Genomic DNA, 19,283 nt, shown 5'->3' with positions numbered 1-19,283 from the left:
GAACTGAGTCAGAAAAATTTCGATTGAGCAGAGTTAGAAAAAAAAGGGGGGGGGGGGGGTAACTTTAACAAAAACAAATATTGGAGGACAGAGACGTAACTTGTAAGAATGGAAGTCTGCTTGGCTGAGCAGTGAGCAATATTTAGAAGTAAAAGCATAAGTATATTAGTAAGAATAGATGAATTAAAATAAGATATGGCAGGAAGGAATGGTAGGGCTGTAAAAGTGAGCAAAACCCTCATCTCTCATTGCAACTCAGCAAGGGTAATGAATAAGTTATCGAGCAATGGCAAGACGGTCATAAATGTTTGGAGGTTTGGTGAAAACTGGTGGAAGGACAGCTAAAAGAGTTAAGAGAGGCTTCCTCTAGGAAACCAGTCTGGAAGTGGGAAATGATGGAAAAGGAAACTATAGTTTTGCACTACAGGCATTTCTGTGATATTTGATATGAAATTATATATGTGTGTGTGTGTTACCTTTATAAAACTGAAACTATCGGCACTTGGGAGGCTGAGGTGGGTGGATCACTTGAGGTCAGGAGTTCGAGACTAGCCTGACCAACATGGTGAAACCTCGTCTCTACTAAAAATACAAAATGAGCTGGGTGTGGTGGTGAGCACCTGTAGTCCCAGCTACTTGGGAGGCTGAGATGGGAGAATCACTTGAACCCAGGAGGTGGAGGCTGCAGTGAGCCAGGGTCACACCACTGCATTCCAGCCTGGGCAACAAAGAGCAAAACTCCATCTCAATAATACTAATAATCTGGAACTGATATTCTAGATAATTGAAGCCACAGGGATGGAGGCAGGACGGGAGGAAGGTGTGTGGAAAGTGCAAGTATGCTAAGGGCCTGCCTTTTTTAGATGAGTGATTTCAGACAGCAAGAGAAAATGTAAGTTTGCAGTTTTTAGGTAAGGCTAACCACTAGATAAATAAAAATGGAATTTATGCCTTCATATTGTTAACGAAAAGAAATTTGTTAAAGCCTGAGTGGGGAGGAAAACTCATCATTCACACTAAAGATAAGATTCAGAAATAACAAGAAAGCATAGGGTAAATAAAACAAGATGACTGTAGTCAGACCAAATAGCTCCGATCTCAATATATGTGAATATGTTGAGTCTCTCTATTTAAGAAACAGACTTTCAAACTACATTTTTAAAGAAGTCAGCTTACATGATTTCAAGACACATACTTAAAATGACAAAAGATTGAAAATGAAGGGAAGGGCATATACCAAGCAGATGCTGGCAAAGAAGAAAGCAAGATAATAATAGCAGCCAAGATGGAATTGAAGGCACAAGCATTGAATGAAAATTTTCTTCCCAGTACAAGAAAGCCACATATATTCATGTTATCTGTGGCTTTCCTCCTCTTTCCTAGGTATTTGACATCTTGAAAGTGAGCATCACTTAGCTGATTTTGCAGCCAATATAATGGGACCAATCCTTACTGAAAACCCCTGGAGAACTTCAAATGTATTTTTAAAAATAAATATTCCTTTGTTTTATTTTTTTTTAAATCCAGTAGCTTTCATGTTAATAACTGTTTGCATTTTCTTGGCATACATGATTTATTGGTAGCAACTTGTGCTTCTAAGTCTTAAATTGAAATCGCACATATTGGTCTGGTACAATTACACGCATCATCTGCTGTGGTGTCTGACACTGGGCTGTGGAACCATTGAATGTTTGCTATGGAGAAGCCAGATGAGGTTGGAAGAAGGTTCTTTTAAAGTAAATGCTCTTGTTTCCAGAGACTGTGTGCATATTGCCTGACTCACAGTCCTCTCTTGGCCTCACCAGTATCTCTCATCAGATAGCATATGCCAGAAGAAAGGAGGAACATGAATTTACTAAAATTAATTTGATATTTGTGTTTGTTATGTGTATTCTAAATGTTTGACTTTTTATTTTTAAATGTAGCTAATGCTGCCTACCTTGGGGGCCAAGAAATGATGGAGGTGGTGAAGAGGGATGACGAAGTCATAAAGGAGCATTTATGTAAGGTAATCACTTTAGTGCTGTAAGGGGATAAGTAATACATAGATGGGCAGAGACTTTTACTGAGGGCAAAGGACTAGAACTAGTTAGAATCTGTAAGACTTTAAGGGTTTGTAGAATGACATAGAGCTCTACTTCCAGTTAAAATTATAATTATCCTTGAAAGTTGCAACGAGAGTAGTAAAGCTGATTGCATAGTAACTTAAATATATTTTACCACCTGTTTTTGAATTAATTTTAGAATCAATAGTTTTCTATTTCGTCAATGCATTTTAGCCTCTCTAGGTCTTCTATTGAGAAGACTTAATAATGTTTATAGAATAAATGAATTATATTGGAATATAAATGAAACAGTGGAAAATAACTTACATTATATATTATACGACCTCATGACTAGTGAGCCTGTCTTTCTTATTCTCTAATGTATTAGAGTAGGAATGTCCTGCTCTGACCTTAAGACCAGTTTTCTGAAATAGTCACCATTTGGGAGTTATCCTGCAAATACTAGAATCTTGACACAAACACATTTGGAAGCACCAATCTCTGAAACCATAAGATAAGACTATGGTTTAATATATGTCTAAGGTCACCTTGGAATTTGGGTGACTGTGGTACTCCTGTGGCATCATTTATCAGGCTGCCCATTCTGAGTAGGATAGAGCTATACTGTCTAATATTCTAGCCACATGTGATTATTTGTGGCTAGCCTGAATTGAGACGCACCGTAAAAGTGTAAAACACACATGGACTTCAAAAGCTTAGTACCCCCAAAAAGCAAAATATTTCATTAATTTTTATATTGATTATCTGTTGAAATGATACTACCTTACATAGACTGGATTAAGTAAAACATATTAAAAGTAATTTCACCTATTTCTTTATACTTTTTTAAACATCTTTACTAGGAAATTTTAAAATTACGTATGTACCTTGCTTTATACTTCGGTTGGACAGCACTGATCTTGAACTTTACAATTGGTGTCAAACTCTGATACCTGCTGAACTGATCCCTGCTGAGTGGCAAACTCTTATAGGGCTCAGGAACCTATAATCCACAAGTGAGATATGAGATAACCCACTGGACTTAGAATGTCTTTATAAACCTTGATACATTTGACTTAAACTTTCCTACAGTGTTAATTCATAATTCCATAACTTCCCAATACAATTATCTTAAAGCAAGAAATGGATATGTTCTTAAAAAATTGTTTTCAGAATAGTGAAAATATTCACCAGGAGAGGACTTTTGAAAATGCCAGTGTGTCTTTGTCTCATGGCCGTAGTGGTCATTATAGTTCTAAAATAGCAATTGGCTAGAGATTGAAGTTTGGAAACCAGAAGGAAGCCCTCACCAGCCGAAGGGAGAGTGCTGGGGCCTCAGGTGGGCCTCTCCCCAGGGCTTTCAACTACTTCCAGTCATTGAGCGATGTGAAAATACAAGAAAAACAGTATTTTATTTTTCATTTAAACTATAAGTGAATCTGTTTCAAAAATGCATTTAAGTTCTTCCAGGTTGGGAGTTCATAAAAACAGCTCAACTCTCAGTTAATAATAAGACTGGCAGATGCTCACTTCCAAAATTCACACTTGCTGAGTGACTAGACCCATCATGTGTCAGAGCCTGCCTTACCACCTGTGGAAGCCAGCTGCTGTAAAATACTCATCATTTCTGGATTCTGCTTGTGTGTTGTGCTTAGAAAAAGGTCAAAGAAAGGTGCTAACTTATTCCTGTCCTAAGTTAAATCCATATGCAAGTGTAATCATTCCCAGATAGAGGGCTGTTCATGGTAATTGTGTCAGGACTGTAAGTTTACTGAAACTTTTATGGGGAAATATGGGGGTTTAATGGTAGATGGTAGACATTTCAAGGTTAGTATTAACACACAGTCACAGGAATAAACTTTTCCAACTTCAGGCAATGATTTTGTTTTTGATATAGCGTTAAATGTACTTGTAGAATATGGGGAAACAAGGCATTGTTTCATTTAATCATGCAAAACTACCTTGCAGTTAATTCATTATCCTTTCTACCAGCAAAATTCAAGCTCTCCACTAGAATAATACAATTACAATTCCTAAGTGAAACTAGGTACAGAGAGACAGGAAGTTTATTGCAACTTTTTGTTTCTTTAATAAGAAGAGGAAACATGCTGTAATTTAATATTGGTAAAAGTTGAATCAACTTATGGCCCAGTCTGCTTGAGAAAGTAAGGAAACTTAAAAGTGCACATAGTTCTAGGAAGATAGTGCGCATCACCTCCTGCCTTCCAACCACCACTGATAACTAGGCAAACTGAAACCCATGTCTAGGATTAGAGGTATTCCTAGTTTAGATATCTTAATCGATGATACTCTTTCCCATTTCCATCCAAACAAAGGCATTCGGAAACATCATACCTATCCAGGACTGTCCACAGTGAATCGTCGTTGAGCCACACATTGTGTTGAAAAATCATTTCCTATATCTCAAGTTATTCAACTAAAAATAGTTCTGAAAAATATATCTTTGTGCCATCCAGCCAGGATGCCACAGGATAGTCTAAAAATAAGCTTTGTACCATATCATGCAGACAGCTTTCTACTTCTTTCTCCTCCCCGAGAGAACTGTCATACCATAACCTGCAGGCTTTGGTTCTAAATCCAAATTTTCTACCACTGGATATCCATTGGACACAAGAAAAGAGTTTTTAATATGCTTGAGGCAAATGGGCATTTTTAGCTTTAAAAGATCTGTTGGGCTGATTGTCCTCCTTCCAAGGTCTAGTCACTTTAAATACAGTATTGGGCATAAAATAATTTGTTTTATTAAAATAAGGTAATTAATTTTATTAAAATAATTTTTCTTTCCTGAAGCAAATATTACAGACTCATAGTTGTTTCCAAAGGACTATACCACAGTTTATGACTTCATAGGTTATTTTCTCTTCTTTTTTTGAGACACAGTCTCGCACCGTTTCCTGGGCTAGAACGCAGTGGCACAATATTGGCTCACTGCAACGTCCACCTCCCAGGTTCAAGCAATTCTCTTGCTTCAGCCTCCTGAGTGGCTGGGATTACAGGTACCCAGTACCACGCCCAGCTAAGTTTTTTGTATTTTTTGTAGAGATGGCGTTTTACCAAGTTGGCCAGGTGGTCTTAAACTCCTAACCTCGTTATTCACCCGCCTCAGCCTCCCAAAGTGCTAGGATTATAGGCGTGAGCCACCACGCCCATCCTATAGGTTATTTTGTCATCTGACTAAATTCTCCTTGTCCAATGTCATTTCCAAGAGGCCTTCCCAGTCTTGGGTTTTGGTTAGATGTCACTCCCTATGTAAAGTTGCCATACTGCATTTATCACATAGTGTTTAAACAATCAACCTTTGCCTTTCCCCACTTTGAGGTAAGGAACTGTGTCTTCCTCATCTTGATATCCCCTAGGGCCTAGCATAATTCATACCTGGTAAACAGTCGATAAATAAGTGCTAGACAGATGTATAGATAGGGAAGCCATTCATTAGAGTGTGGATTCTAAACCTGTTTTGTGCCACGTACCTCTTTCACTCTCTCCCATAGAGCTTTTGGATTCTGTTCACAGTGAGGTTTTTAAGTGCATAAAACAAATACACAAGATTACAAAAGAAAGCAGTCATTGGATAATGAGATACAATAGCAGTCAGAATTACTATTTTTTTTTTTTTTTTTTTTTTTTTTTTTTTTTTTTGAGACAGAGTTTCGCTCTTGTTACCCAGGCTGGAGTGCAATGGCGCGATCTCGGCTCACCGCAACCTCCGCCTCCTGGGTTCAGGCAATTCTCCTGCCTCAGCCTCCCGAGTAGCTGGGATTACAGGCACGTGCCACTATACCCAGCTAATTTTTTGTATTTTTAGTAGAGACGGGGTTTCACTATGTTGACCGGGATGGTCTCGATCTCTCGACCTCGTGATCCACCCACCTCGGCCTCCCAAAATGCTGGGATTACAGGCTTGAGCCACCGCGCCCGGCCCAGAATTACTATTTTAAATTTGTAATGATGAGTATAATTTTTTAGTCACCTTGAGCAAGTCAGTGTGATTTGAAAATACCATTTTTATAGGTGACAAAATACAGGCATTACTAATACTATGGCTTGTTGCCTGTATTCATAACTGAAGGAAATACTAAATTTTGGTTAGAGATTAACAAAAATAAACATGTAAATTTTTTTCAAGTTTATATAACCTCCCCCCCCCCGCCGCCCACCAAGCCCCTGGACCTGTACACTGCAAGCGAAGAAGTCCTGCCTTAGAGGAACTAGAAAAGGTTAGGTAGCATGATGTTGTGGCTTAGGCACTGGCCGGCGATCAAGATGTGATATGCTGCACTAAAGAGACTGTTTTGGGGAGCTATTGAAGGGTTTAAGCATGGGGGTAACAGGGTAACAGTCAAAACATTTGACAGCCATGTGATATAGCCACTGACCAATCAGAATGTATGCCAGCTATGAACAGAGGCACCAGTTCATATCAGTTAACCCTAGGAATGTGGGGAGATTAACAAATGAGAGGGATTATTTTGGGGGAAAATTTATGATGTAATACTAGGAAAGGGCAAAACATGAGTTGGGGAGCCTGTTTACAAGGCTTTTATAAGAACTAAGGCGTTGGGATTGAGGATGGAAAGATTTAGGAGGTAGAATCAAAGGTACCGAGTACTAACAGGATATCAGGGAATGGAGATGGAGGAATCTAAGATGATTTATCTGTATCTGGACTTCGTAATAAGATAGGGAAGATGGGGGGAGAAGCAGCAGCAAGTTGTGGGAGATGGCAGAACCGATGGTTCCTTTTGGTACTTTTATTTGAGATGCCTGTGGGACATGCAAGTGGATCTGTGTATGGGTATTTATGGGTATGAAGCTTAGAAAAGCATTTGGGGCTAACTTGTGGTTGGGGAGTGATGAGGCTATACTTAAAGCCAAGAATTTGGGTAGTAGCAGCCTAAAGAATTGCGCAAAACAAGGAAAGAAGACTTTTAATGATTTATCATTGGGGAACCCAGCTCTAAGGGTTGGGAGGAAGACGTGGAGCCAATGAATTAATAAGATGGGAGGGGAGGTAAAAAGAGTGGGAATGAGAACCAGGATGAAATAAACCAAGGGAAAAGAATCAACTATGCATTTTCACCACCCCAATCCCAGTTTGTCTGGAAGCCTCTGGAGTACTCTACTTTATGAGGCACCTGGTGTGTCGGAGGCAAATAAGAGGTCAGCACTCCCTTGTTCTGTCACTATTATAAGCCATAAGGGATGCATGTCTCATTCATTGAAAAGTGAACTCAGGTTTCGTTTATAAACTTGAAATTTTCATTTCAAACCCACTTATGGGGGAAATTCTAAACTGCCGTGACCACGTTTGGCCCAGACTTATGGAAACAGCTGGTGTGTGCTACTGCCAGACTGCATCTGAGCATCACTATCAGTCAGTAGGAATCTGAAATGGTTCCAGAGAGAACACATGGAGTCCAGCTTTCAGATGAAAGCAGGCAGTGGTGGAGGGGCTTCCTGCAAGGTGGTGCTGTCCCTGTCCCCAGAGGGCCAGGCCAGGCCTACGGTGTGGCTTGGGAAAGGGGCAAGTGTCCTCAAGAACAGGAACTCCTCTGCCATTGCTGTCTCCCCATCCCTCCTAACCTGCCTTAGCCTAGAGGTGTGTGTTGCCTTTGGGAGCAAACCTTGTGCAGTTATTTGCAGATGGGGGCATGCAAATCCTTCTGACATGCACACATCCTGCCTGGTACAGCATAGGAAGTGCTCCCTGGACCAGCTCACCAGGTCTGCCTTTCCGCCAAGCCTCAGTATTCCGAGACGGATTGTTTTAGTTCTGCCTGTTTAATTTGAAGCCTGTCCAGCACATCATAATCATCCTGAAAAGAGATAGGTTTGTTTTTATCCCAATCATTTTGCCCTTGAAAGCTTTATTTGAGCAATTGTGTTAACACACCCTGAAGTTCTCCAGTGGAGCCTGGTGACCGAGGGGAGGCAAATGTGCTGGAGAGCCGGGCTCCCGGAGTCCCAGCTGAGCTTCAAACACCAGATCCACCCTTGCTCATGACTCTGCTTAAGTTACGGGACTTCACTGTGCCTCCTTTGTTCATCAGTAAAATGGTTTAGTAATAGTATCTAACCTCATACAGCTATTTCAAAACTATGCTATAATTTATATCCTGTAATTCAGACCTTATCAGAGAGTCTGGCATGTACTAAGCATTCAATAAATGTTTATTATTACTATTACAAAGTTAGTTATAGCCTAGTTATGCTTCTAAGTACTTTAAAAAGACTATTTGCCTAACTGTTCCTCCTCTCACATCCCCCTTTTCAGATATTTTCATTGTGTTAATAAAAGGTGTTAGTGATACTGAGTATGTGGCCAAGAGACCTTGGAATGCCCAATGCCATTCTAAATAACAGCCACCACTCCCCATAAGATACCTCAAGGAGCTGTTGTATAGGAACCATAATGAGAGAAAACACAATAGTACTTAATGTTTACCAAGACTTGGGCCCATTATTCTAGTTTAGAGAAGTCTGATGAACTGGACCTGGCCTTTCTCTCAGTTAAGTAAAACCATTCCAACTACATCTGCCCCCTTCTTGGGGCATAGATCCAGGGAAAGACAGAAACACAGGAGGAGAGACTGGCTCCCAGAGCCTCTCACTCTGCCAGAGGGCCTTGCCAGAGGAAAGCAGAGGCCCTGGGTTAGCTTCTCACTGCAGTCCCACGTAAGAAAGAGACAGGCCAGTCACTCCGTGGCCTCATGGCTTGTATGTGGGAGGGAGTGCATCCTGGCCCTTTACCTGTTAGCCACACAGAAAGGAGAGAGTGCTGCTCTGCACACCACTGGATACACAGATGGTTGTTCCAGCTACTGGAGAGTGAGCCACACAGTGTCCCGTGGGACCTACTCCTGCTCCTTTGGTACTCCCATTCCCGCCACTCCCCTGGGTGCCTGCAGAGAGAAGCAGGTTCGTGGGCCGGAAGTATTGTTTTCACCTCCATCCTCAGCCACTTTTTAAAAATCTTTGGAGATTTCAGTTCTCATTTTCTCAAGAATGGTAATTGAGCCACTTAGGAATAACAGAAGAGAGGAAACAAGGTAAATGGAAAAATTAAAGTTCCTAAACCATCTCCCTTTCTTTAGCAATTCTGCAAGTTCCTAAAAATGGAGGCTCAGGAAGACCGCAGTGAAATGTTGACACTTTGCAGCTGCCTGTGTCCCCAACAGGGATAAGATTTTTAAGTAACTGAAAGGAGATGCTTGTATCACAGAATCCGTTTCCTTTAACGTTGCAAGGTCGGGGCTTACGTATCTCTGACTCTGAGGGGAGGGGAGAGGTGGAAGCCTGCTGCTGTCACTGAGACTGTCTGGACTCTCCCCAGAAATGGGCATGCATTGGAGGACCTAACGGTTTCTTTCCTGAGCCTGGGAAAGCTGGTAGGGGATGAAAACAGGGAGATGAAAGCAGGACAGGGGGTCCTAGCTGGGAAGTAGGGGCCCTATATGTGTAGGTACTCATTTAATCCCTGGGTAAGCAGCCGACTGCTTTATGCCTGACCTTTTGTTTTTTTCACAATGAAACAAGCAAAAACCTAGTCTAGTGTGAATTACCAATCAAAGAATTACCAGTCAAAGAAGTTACCGATCAAAGTATCGCCAACAGCTTTTATTAACACAATGAAAATACCTGAAAAGGGGGATGTGAGAGGAGGAACAGTTAGGCAAATAGTGTTTTTAAAGTACTTGGAAGCATAATGAGGCTGTAACTAACTTTGTAATAGTAATTATCAATCAAAGAAGGAAAGAAAACCTGGAGAAAGCAGGCATGACATCATTTTTCTTAGATCTCTGAAAGTCCGAGCAGATAGGTCTCTCTGAGCACCTGCACCACTCCTCTCTGGTCACCGTCTCTGGTGCTGGCTTCCTGGCTGCCCTGCCACGCAGTGTAAGCTGCCAGGGAGCTACAGCGGTTTCCGAAGTGCTAACAGAAAGCCTTGCCTCACTCCGAAAAGCGGTAGGCATTACCTTCACTGCTGCAAGAACCCACAGGCTCACCCTGTGAGCCCACCAGGAAGAAAAGCAGCTCCCAGAATGTCAGTGCCTTTCTTCATTTGGAAGATGCTCAACCAAGGATAGCCACAGGACACTGTAGCTTAGTTTCCAGGTCTCCTTTATGAGTAAAAGTAGGTTTTATTATAAAAGTAGAAATAGAGAATCCACTCCGGGAGCTGACAGTTAGCGGCAGCCTGAGGATAGGGGATGTGCTTCACTGGTTATTTGGCTGGTGACTTATATCTTCTATCCCATCTGTCTTTCTCCACAATCATGTCCGGGGAATACGACATATACATTTTTTAGATAATGAGTAAGTATATGGTAAAACAACTTTGCTTTAGATTTTAAAAAATGTTTAATACTTACATATTTTCTGAGCCTGACTGTGTCAAAAGCAACTTATCAGAAGAGAATCTGTTTTCTCAAAGGTGAATTTAAGGTCATGTGGATTCTTTTTCCTTGACCAGAGCACAGCTCCCACCCCACCCGACCATTGCCCAGACTGTGTCGAGGAGCTCCGTTTGTCCTCACCTGAAAAGCAGCAGCCTTTAAGAGTGCTCACTATGTGTAAAACACTTGATACACTTTGTTTTCCAGTCCCCAGCACTAGCCCACTGGTAACTAGTTCTGTCTTACTTTACAGATGAGTAAGTAGGCACGGGGAGGCTAAGTTCCTGGTCCAGCCTCACAGCACCAATAAATGGCAGAACCAAGATTCCCATCCAGGTGGATATGGCTCAGGGACCTGTAGTCTTAACACTGCCCTCACTGCACTACGCTCTTCCTGGCTGCATAAGGAGCTTGAGGAGTTCCACAGGTTACTTTAGCATAATATAAACAAAATTATTTACCACACTGTGATATAAAGACATTATGAGAAGCCCTTTCACTCTCAGCATGACACCTGCAGAAATGCCATTTACCACCCTGCTCAGGCCTGCACTATATCACAAAACAGGCAGCCCACAAATTGACTGTCCGAAGTAGTCGGTGCCGAGGGCTCATAAAGCTGGACTTCTCATTGGAAACATTTCACGTTGTATTGATAAGATCTCATTTGTACCAAACTTGACTTCATGGTGAATTATGTTTTTAAAGAGCTTCTAAAATTTATCCATAAGGTTAGCAAAAACAACAAATATATATATTTGTTTTGCATATGTATGTGCAAAACTTTCATTTTGTGAGACCTTTTATTCCTGTAATGCCTGTACTCTAATTTTAGTACTGTCCTATTGAATAGAGAGAAATAATTGAGTTAGAGATTTCTATGTGTGGCTTTTTAAATTTTTATTATTTTAAGATGTTACTATGTCATTGAAAGTGAATTTTGTCAGTTACTAGCTAAATCATAAGATGCTTTCTAATATTTCTTTGTTCTTATAATAAATCTTCTATTAGTAATGCATAAAAGCCTGCAACTCCAAATGTATACTAAAACAAAGCTTTGTTCATGTTCACTCCCTCAGGGCAGAAATTGGGTTTTCCTGCTTTGAAGTCCTGTAGTGCTTTGTCCATACCTCTGTTTACCTGTTGTGTTTGACAGCCAGTTTATATAGGCCTGTTCTCTTCCGTAGTCTGTGAGCTGCTCCAGGACAGAGACCCATCTTACATACTTCCGAAGGTCAGCCACTTAGCTCAGTACCAGATACGGAATGGATTCAGAGTCGTTTTTGGTGGAACTCATTTGACTCTATCAGCTTCAGCAATTCACTGTCCAAAAGTACCTGTTTGTAGATCGCCCCCCAAAAGGTGGAAAAAAAAACACATGAGAAAAGACAGATGTAGGGACAATCCGCAGCAACTTGCAGGGATATTTTAGGGGGGACATGTCTCCTTAGGCGCACACGGAAGAGTTAAAGGGAAGTTCATCTATAAGCACAGAGACTGTAGTCACCATAAACCCACTTTCCTGCCGAAAACACACGAGGAAAAGCTCAAGTGTGGTCCTGGAGAATCAAAATCTAGAACTGAAAAAGTTAAATTTTGTGCTTAATAAGAAAAAAAAAAATCAATGGGTTACTACTTAACATGACAATCTGGACACAGGAAAATTTCCATCTCAATAATGTATCATTTTTATCAACTCTCATGAGCACGAAAACAAGTGCTAAGGAGAAATAAACTATGGGAAATAATTTATTTTCTTCTAAACCTTTGAATATAAACATCCTGCTGATTGCCTTCTATTCTTTGTTAACAATTCCAGTTCTTTCACTGCGGTTATCACCCCCATGACACACAGTGCCTCAGAAGAGCTACGTAGATGGTAAGAAGGCTTTCAGAAAAGGTAGCTGGAAAGGCTGGGTGCTTTGGCTCATGCCTGTAATTCCAGTACTTTGTGAGGCTGAGGTGGGTGGATCACTTGAGCCCAAGAGTTGGAGACCAGCCTGGTAGGGAGACCTCATCTCTACAAAAAAAAAAAAATTTAAAAATTAGCTGGGCATGGTGGAATGTGCTTATTCTTCCAGCCACTCTGGAAGCTGAGGTCTAAGGGCCACTTGAGCTCGGGAGATCGAAGTCGCAGTGAGCTGAGATCACACCACTGCACTCTAGGCTGGGCCCAGAGTAAGACTGTCTCAAAATAAATAAGTAAATAAAAATAAAGGTGGCTAAGTTCGTTCCTGTTGACAACTCTCACATTGTTAGTTTTCACATCTAGTTTAAGACCTGCCAGTAGTCAGGTTTTGTGTTTTTATAGCATGGGTCTATTTACTGGAATCGTAAGCAGTAGTAAAAGGTACAGATAAGAAATGTTGTCTCTGGATTTGTAGTCCATCTCTTCAACTTACAAATTGCTTGAAATAAGCAAATTAATCTTGCTAAGCCTGAATTTCCGTTTCTGTAAAATAGGGATACAAGACTTTCCTTAGAGTGTTGTTGCGAGGATACAATGAGAAAATATATAGAAAATGCTTACTCAGCACAGAGCCTGGCCATTACTCTGGCCCATCAGTTCATCATGGTGCATTGCAATTCATTTTTACATCCAACATTATTAGACTTGCACTCTTAACCACTATGTTTTCGTGTCCAGTTATTTCTCTTTCTTTCTGCTTCACCCCTCCTCCCCCACACCCCACCAGTGGCACCACACACTCCATACTTTCTCATTTTCCTGTTCAGGGTTGCAGGTGCAGAGTCCTCCAGTCAGATCTATTGCCTGTGATTTATAATTTATAGGGAAAAGGAAGTATCTCAAGCCAGGTTATGTAAAGGCATTAGATAACCACGTGTTTTACTTGTAAGCCAAGACTTTCATAGGAAGCCCTTTAGAGAATATAGCCCGAAGAAGAACTTATAAAAGAAAATAAAATTTTAATAAACGTGAGCCCACCCCCATCATCAATTAGATATTTAACCAAATGAGGCCCGCTTCATATGATTACTGTTTGTAGAGAATCCAGAAATAAAATCAGATAAGCAAATGAGAGGTCTAGATTCCTCACTGTTCTGCTGTCTTGAACACTGACACTACTTTTTGTTGAGGTTCCTAGCACATGCCTTGGACAGCATGTGCCCCATAATTACTTGGACATATTTGTCTCTTGATATGCCGAGGTGGGTGTCAGTTCCCTCAATCCATGTCAGTCACCCCTGCTCAACTCACTGCGTTAACTGCATGCGTGGGGATGGCGCTTACTCAGTGCTGAGGGCTCATCAAGCTGGACTTCTCACTGGAAACATTTCAAATTGTAATTGCATCACAGAAAGGTTAATGGTACATTCTTCATGGAAACAGTCTGAAATGTCAGGCAGAAAGCAACAGCGGGTGCATACAGTGACGCTCTTCTTGTCCAGGAGACTATATTAGGTGATGCCTTTTCTATATGGCTTTCCTTTGAGCTGACTGCCATGTTACAGTTATCATAGGACTTCACACTGTAGCTTGTACTGGAGTGAGGGTCCTAGAGTAGCTTTCTCAGGGTCCAGGGATCTTGAGGTGAGAGCATGTCCCGGAGCAGAGGAACAGATCTGATGGGCATGAACCCAGGTCTGACTTTATGGATTTCTCAGCAGTATTCCCTGCTCTGAGGAAGTGCTAAGTAACTGCATAGCGACTGTTCCTATGCTATTTCCCAAATACAGTTGAAAAGATTGCCGGTGGTAAGTGTAGGGGGTAGTTTAGAGAGAGTGTAACGTTATCAGCCCTATTGGTAGATAATTCATACCTGCGAATAGTTTGTACTCTTGGCAGTATTTCAAGGCAAAGCTATAGCAGGGTAGTTGCTGAGAGATCCTGGGAAACATGTTTTTCTACTGCTGGATGGAGTAGTCTCCCAGTGGTTGTGAGGTTGCAGCATTTTAGAGCTATAGAAAAAGCTGAGACCAGGAGGAAGAACTAGGCAACTGCTAGGCTCTCATATTCTCCAGGAAGCAAAAGAAGTTTTTACTCTGCTAAGAACCATGACAAAATGAAATTTGGCTTTAGGGACTTTGGAATGCCCAGAAATGGTTGAAGTGAGCAAAAATAGGAGACTATGAAGAATGAATTAAATGATAAATCTGTAAGCTGCAGGTCCTCTGCAGCATGTAAAACCGGAACCCCAGGTAACAACCAAGAAAACCTCCATGAAGCTGGAATACTATGTAGTCATGAAAAAGGATGAGTTCATGTCCTTTGCAGGAACATGGATGAAGCTGGAAACCATCATTCTCAGCAAACTAACACAGGAACAGAAAACCAAACACCACATGTTCTCACTCATAAGTGGGAGTTGAGCAATGAGAACAGATGGACACAGGGAGGGGAACATCACACACCAGGGCCTGTTGCGGGGTGGTGGACTGGGGGAGGGATAGCATTAGGTAGATGACAGGTTGATGGGTGCAGCAAACCACCATAGCATGTCTATACCTATGTAACAAACCTGCACATTCTGTACATGTACCCCAGAACTTAAAGTATAATTTTAAAAAAGAAAGAAGGAAAACCTGCATGAAGCAATTCAGAATAAGTCTGCCACCTGAGGTTTCCTTGTTCATAGTTTTCTTTCTGCAGTACTACATTAAATTTTTTCCTCTATAGAGTGTTTTTAACTATCCCTTTAAATATTGGTTAAGGCATAATGTTATCATAGTGAAGGCCATTGTTTTTGTAAGATCAGTCTTATCTGTCCCATATTCAGATCATGAATTTAATAATTGATACACTAAAACTCTCCAGTGAGCAATAATGCCTATTTCTCTGCACCCTCCTCCCCTGCCACTTGATCCCCTCCAATCCCTCTTCCTGTTGTGGTCAGAGTGGTTTTCCTGACATAGGGACCTGAGCATGTCACTTACTGTGCAGTCTTTTTTTGCTTGTGGACTTCAGGATAAAGTGTAGCCTCCTTAGCATGAATAGAAGATGCTGTCTAAGGCCTCATCCCTCTCTGCCTCTCCAGTCTTATCTCCCACCACCCTACATTCCAGCCATGTGGAATTCCAGTTCCCTGTACATGCTATGCTCTTTCAGGCTTTGGTTTGCTTGGTCTTCTCCCCACAGTGTGCTCCCCCAGCTGGAAGACTTAACTCAGGCATTAACTCTGGGGAATCTTTCCTGCCCACTGCTTCTGACCAGCTGTGCCTTTCCTGAGCTCTCAAATTGTCTTGTGTATATGTGGTCTCCTTCTCCCCTCCCCCAAGACTGTCTTACCTCTGTTTTCCAGGTTCCTAATACAAAGTAGGTGCTCCATTTGTATTTGCTGAACAGATGAATGAGTAAGCGATTCAGAGTCTGAGTGAGGGAGCACATCTGGTGTATTATGGAAGCTGCACGTGACTGTAGCTGGCCAGCTAGAGGCTGGAGCTGTGCACAGCTCTTTCTTTCAGTGATAACAGAGGTCAAGGTATCCTTAAGATTTAGTTCCTGGTTTTTGTAGAAATTACCACTATCTATCCTTCTGAATATAAGATGTTGCTTTGTTGCCTTTATTTTTAGAACTAACAGAACTAGAACACAGCAGTTTCTCAGTGAAACGCAGCAGCCGAGAGCAATATGCACATATATATCACATGCAGGTTTAGGTAGATACCCAGTCAGGGTCTTAGTAATGCCACAGAGGAGGCTGTTTCTCCATTCAGCTGCTTGCTGTCAACTGAAGTAAGATTATCGCACTTCCCCACTGAGTCAACATACAGGCTGCATAGAGCCTTTTCTTAGAAATGCCATAAACTCTCTCAGGTTCTGATCACATTTCATCAACTATATTGGAAAGCCTGAGTCCATCTGATCCATGTTTGTATTCATTCAACAAACACATCCCATATGTCTACCATGTGGCTATTTGAAACAACTAAGTTTATTAACTGGTCACTAGTCATTCGGTGACTGTCTCAACAAGTCTCTGTGTCATCGTCACCGGCCTTTATTCCAGTGTCCACCCCACCCTTAGTATACGAAACTTTGCTGGTAAGTCCTTTTAGTGAATTATGAGCAATCTGTCACACAAGAGTCCTTCCCACCAAATTCTTCTAAGTGCACTCCTGTAAATTGTGATGGCTTGCTGCCTTGAGAGAGCCACACTTTGGAGAGAGCTTGGGGACTAGCTCCCAGGGCTAGGCATGCGTGCTGTCCTCAGAGCACTGCCGGCTGCTGGTGTTATATCTGTGTTGGGAAGGGAAGATGTTTTCTAATAAAATGTTTTCGTTTTGTCTTTCAGCTTACATTTTATTATGGTACTACAGATTCTTGGTGTCCAAAAGAATACTACGAAGACATTAAGAAGGATTTTCCAGAAGGAGACATTCGACTCTGTGAGAAAAACATACCTCATGCTTTCATCATCCGTTTTAACCAGGAAATGGCGGGCATGGTTGCTGACTCTCTAAAGGATGATCTATCCAAAATGTAAATGGGCCTGAAACAAGCCCCACCCCGCCGCCAGTACATTGAGGCAGTCAGTGTACTAGACTTTTTAGGTAAATGTTTAATTTTGAAAACTGATATTAGAAATGAAGAAAGTGAGAACCTCTTGGCTTACAAATCAACTCTCAGCTCCCCATGTAACAGGCTGAAGTCAACACAGTTGATGAATCATTCCATAGGTTTAACCATACGTTTTCCAAGACTCAGGGAGCACAGCGATCTACCCAGAGTCTCGTGTTTACATGAGATGCCTAGTGGCACCATATGGTTTATTTTGGTAGGCAGGATCTTTGCAGATTAAAAAAAAAAAAAATCTACATGTTGATTTTAATTTGATTGCATTGTAGAATAGGCTTTTCTGGAGGAAATTATGAAATACCTGCTAGCAAATGTAAAAGTAATCGGTGAATGTTAAGATTATAGTTAGATATGTGAAGTGTATGAGATTATGACAAGGGTACACTCATGTTCCAGGAGCAGGAAGTGAACCTGGGTCTCCTTTAAGACAGAAGATGAAGATCAGTCCAGACTAACTTAGCACAGGTCTTGGCCAGGATCATCAGTGTGACGTCTAATCTACCTGCACTAGACAGAGAATAAAGTTCACCAGACATTCATGTGGTCAACTAACCAGATAAAGAGTTGTTGAAGGACCCCAACTGTGTCTCCTGCCACAGGACAACCAGCAAGTTCTGTGTTCAGCCTTAGCCTGCCAGGTTATGAGCTCCCTGCAGGCTCCTCCTCTCCAGAGCCATGATGGAGAGGCGCCAGGCTGTCCCAAATCAGACTTGTATGTACCAACATGCAGTTGCTCCTTCTGTAATTCTTACACTAAAACTCCATTGAAGACCAGCAATGAGCCAAATAGTGTGCTAGCCATTGAGGATAGAGTTCTTAGTTACTTAATGATTCTCTTCTTCTGGAAATCTTCTAGTGAATAATTTTTTGAAAGTGTCTTTTAAACTGCTGAGTAAAACATTACTGTACATTAGCTGGGAGGAAATTAACATCATTTGCTGGAAGGAAATTATTTTGTTAATGAACCAAACCCAGCCATTAAGTTACATGAATTCACCTTCTGTAGACACATTTGAGGTCTGGTAGAGAAGACACATGTTCCCTGACCTAGAGTGGGCTGACAACATTGCTGCCTTCCCTAACTTGACTCAATCCCGAGAACCACATACTGCAGTAACAGTGGAAGATGGATCCAAAATATTCCTTTTTCTCCTAGAGGAAATCCCTCATGGCATTATCATTCCCTAAGGACAATGAGATGTCCTTCCCCTCAAAACCTAAAGCCCCCCGATGAAAGATTCAGCTCTGATTTGCTGCCAACTCTTTGGTAAGTGCTGAACGAGTTATCGTGCATTGCCATAGCTCCTACATCCCAGCAAATGACTTCTCAGAGGGGAAAAGACAAGCTCTGGACAAGGAGTGCTGTTAACCCAAGGGGAAGAGCTAGTAGTAGATACAGAGGCCATAAGCACAGGGCTGTACACAGAGCTTTTATTGGCATCTGCACGGGAGGCCTAGAAATCAGATATTAGAAGCTAGGACTCATGGCTCTGAGTGCCTTGCATACAGGAGATACTCAGTACTACTAAATCAAAGCATGTAAACAGGTCCTGGGTGAATCATACCTACTGAAATAAAGAGCAGCATTCAGAGCTTTTCTTTTAGCTGTTATTTTAAACATTGTTCCATATTTCAAAAGTCTGCATCTATGAAATTGTGTCTTATTTCTGATTTTTAGAGCCTAAGAAAAATACTTGTTCTTAATTCCTGTTTGTCATCTGAACACCAAATGTATTTTTGAAATAAAAGTTTTACCAGCACTTCTGACTTCATCTGGCCTGATCACTTTGTTGAGAAAGAGGGTGTACAATTTGAGCAGTTCTCCTGTGTTAGACTCGGCTCAAAGTCTCTCTTTTAAAATGAAAAGTCACCTTTCTCATTGCTTTTTTTCATAGGTGGAAGAATCAGATTTCAAGAGACTGAAGTTCATTTTCTTTCATTAGAGATTAGAAGACTGAAATGGACAAACAGTAGATGAAATCCATTTCCCAGAAGCAGCTCTGCCTGTATGTCCCAGTCAACTACATGGATGGTCTTTGTGAAAGTTTCAACTTTCTGCATAGTTACCTAGGGCTCAGCGATTGAGCCTTGACGACTGCCCATGTTTGTTTCTAGTCTGTTCTGAGCCGTAAGAATCTCCACAAGCCCTCTGTGGCTTGTGTGGCCTGATATCCATGGCCACCAAGGGCCTCTCATCATCCACTTCTCCACTCAACCTTTGGAGAGCCAGGGACTACCAAAGGCTTGATTTTTCTTCATCCTACATTATATTCAGAGCAAAAA

The 19,283-nt window shown here is 41.5% G+C and overlaps 1 protein-coding gene across 4 annotated transcripts in view; it reads left to right on the top strand.

Annotated features, from left to right (window-relative positions):
- The window catches only part of LDAH (lipid droplet associated hydrolase), a 126,481-nt gene extending 107,714 nt beyond the window's left edge, over positions 1 to 18,767 (top strand). For all 4 annotated transcript variants that reach the window (XR_012516498.1, XM_003935238.4, XM_074394562.1 and 1 more), the window contains 2 exons: positions 1,926 to 2,008; positions 16,717 to 18,767. Coding sequence is in view for 3 of the 4 variants with exons in the window: in XM_003935238.4 (XP_003935287.1) it covers positions 1,926 to 2,008; positions 16,717 to 16,908 (275 nt within the window). In the remaining variant the exon portion in view is untranslated. The remainder of the gene's footprint in view (positions 1 to 1,925; positions 2,009 to 16,716) is intronic.
- Positions 18,768 to 19,283: the final 516 nt, after the last annotated feature.

Source organism: Saimiri boliviensis, chromosome 1, assembly GCF_048565385.1.
Source record: "Saimiri boliviensis isolate mSaiBol1 chromosome 1, mSaiBol1.pri, whole genome shotgun sequence".
NCBI lineage: Eukaryota > Metazoa > Chordata > Mammalia > Primates > Cebidae > Saimiri > Saimiri boliviensis.
The sequence above is the reverse complement of the archived record's forward strand: the minus strand, read 5'-3'. Positions and strand labels throughout refer to the sequence as shown.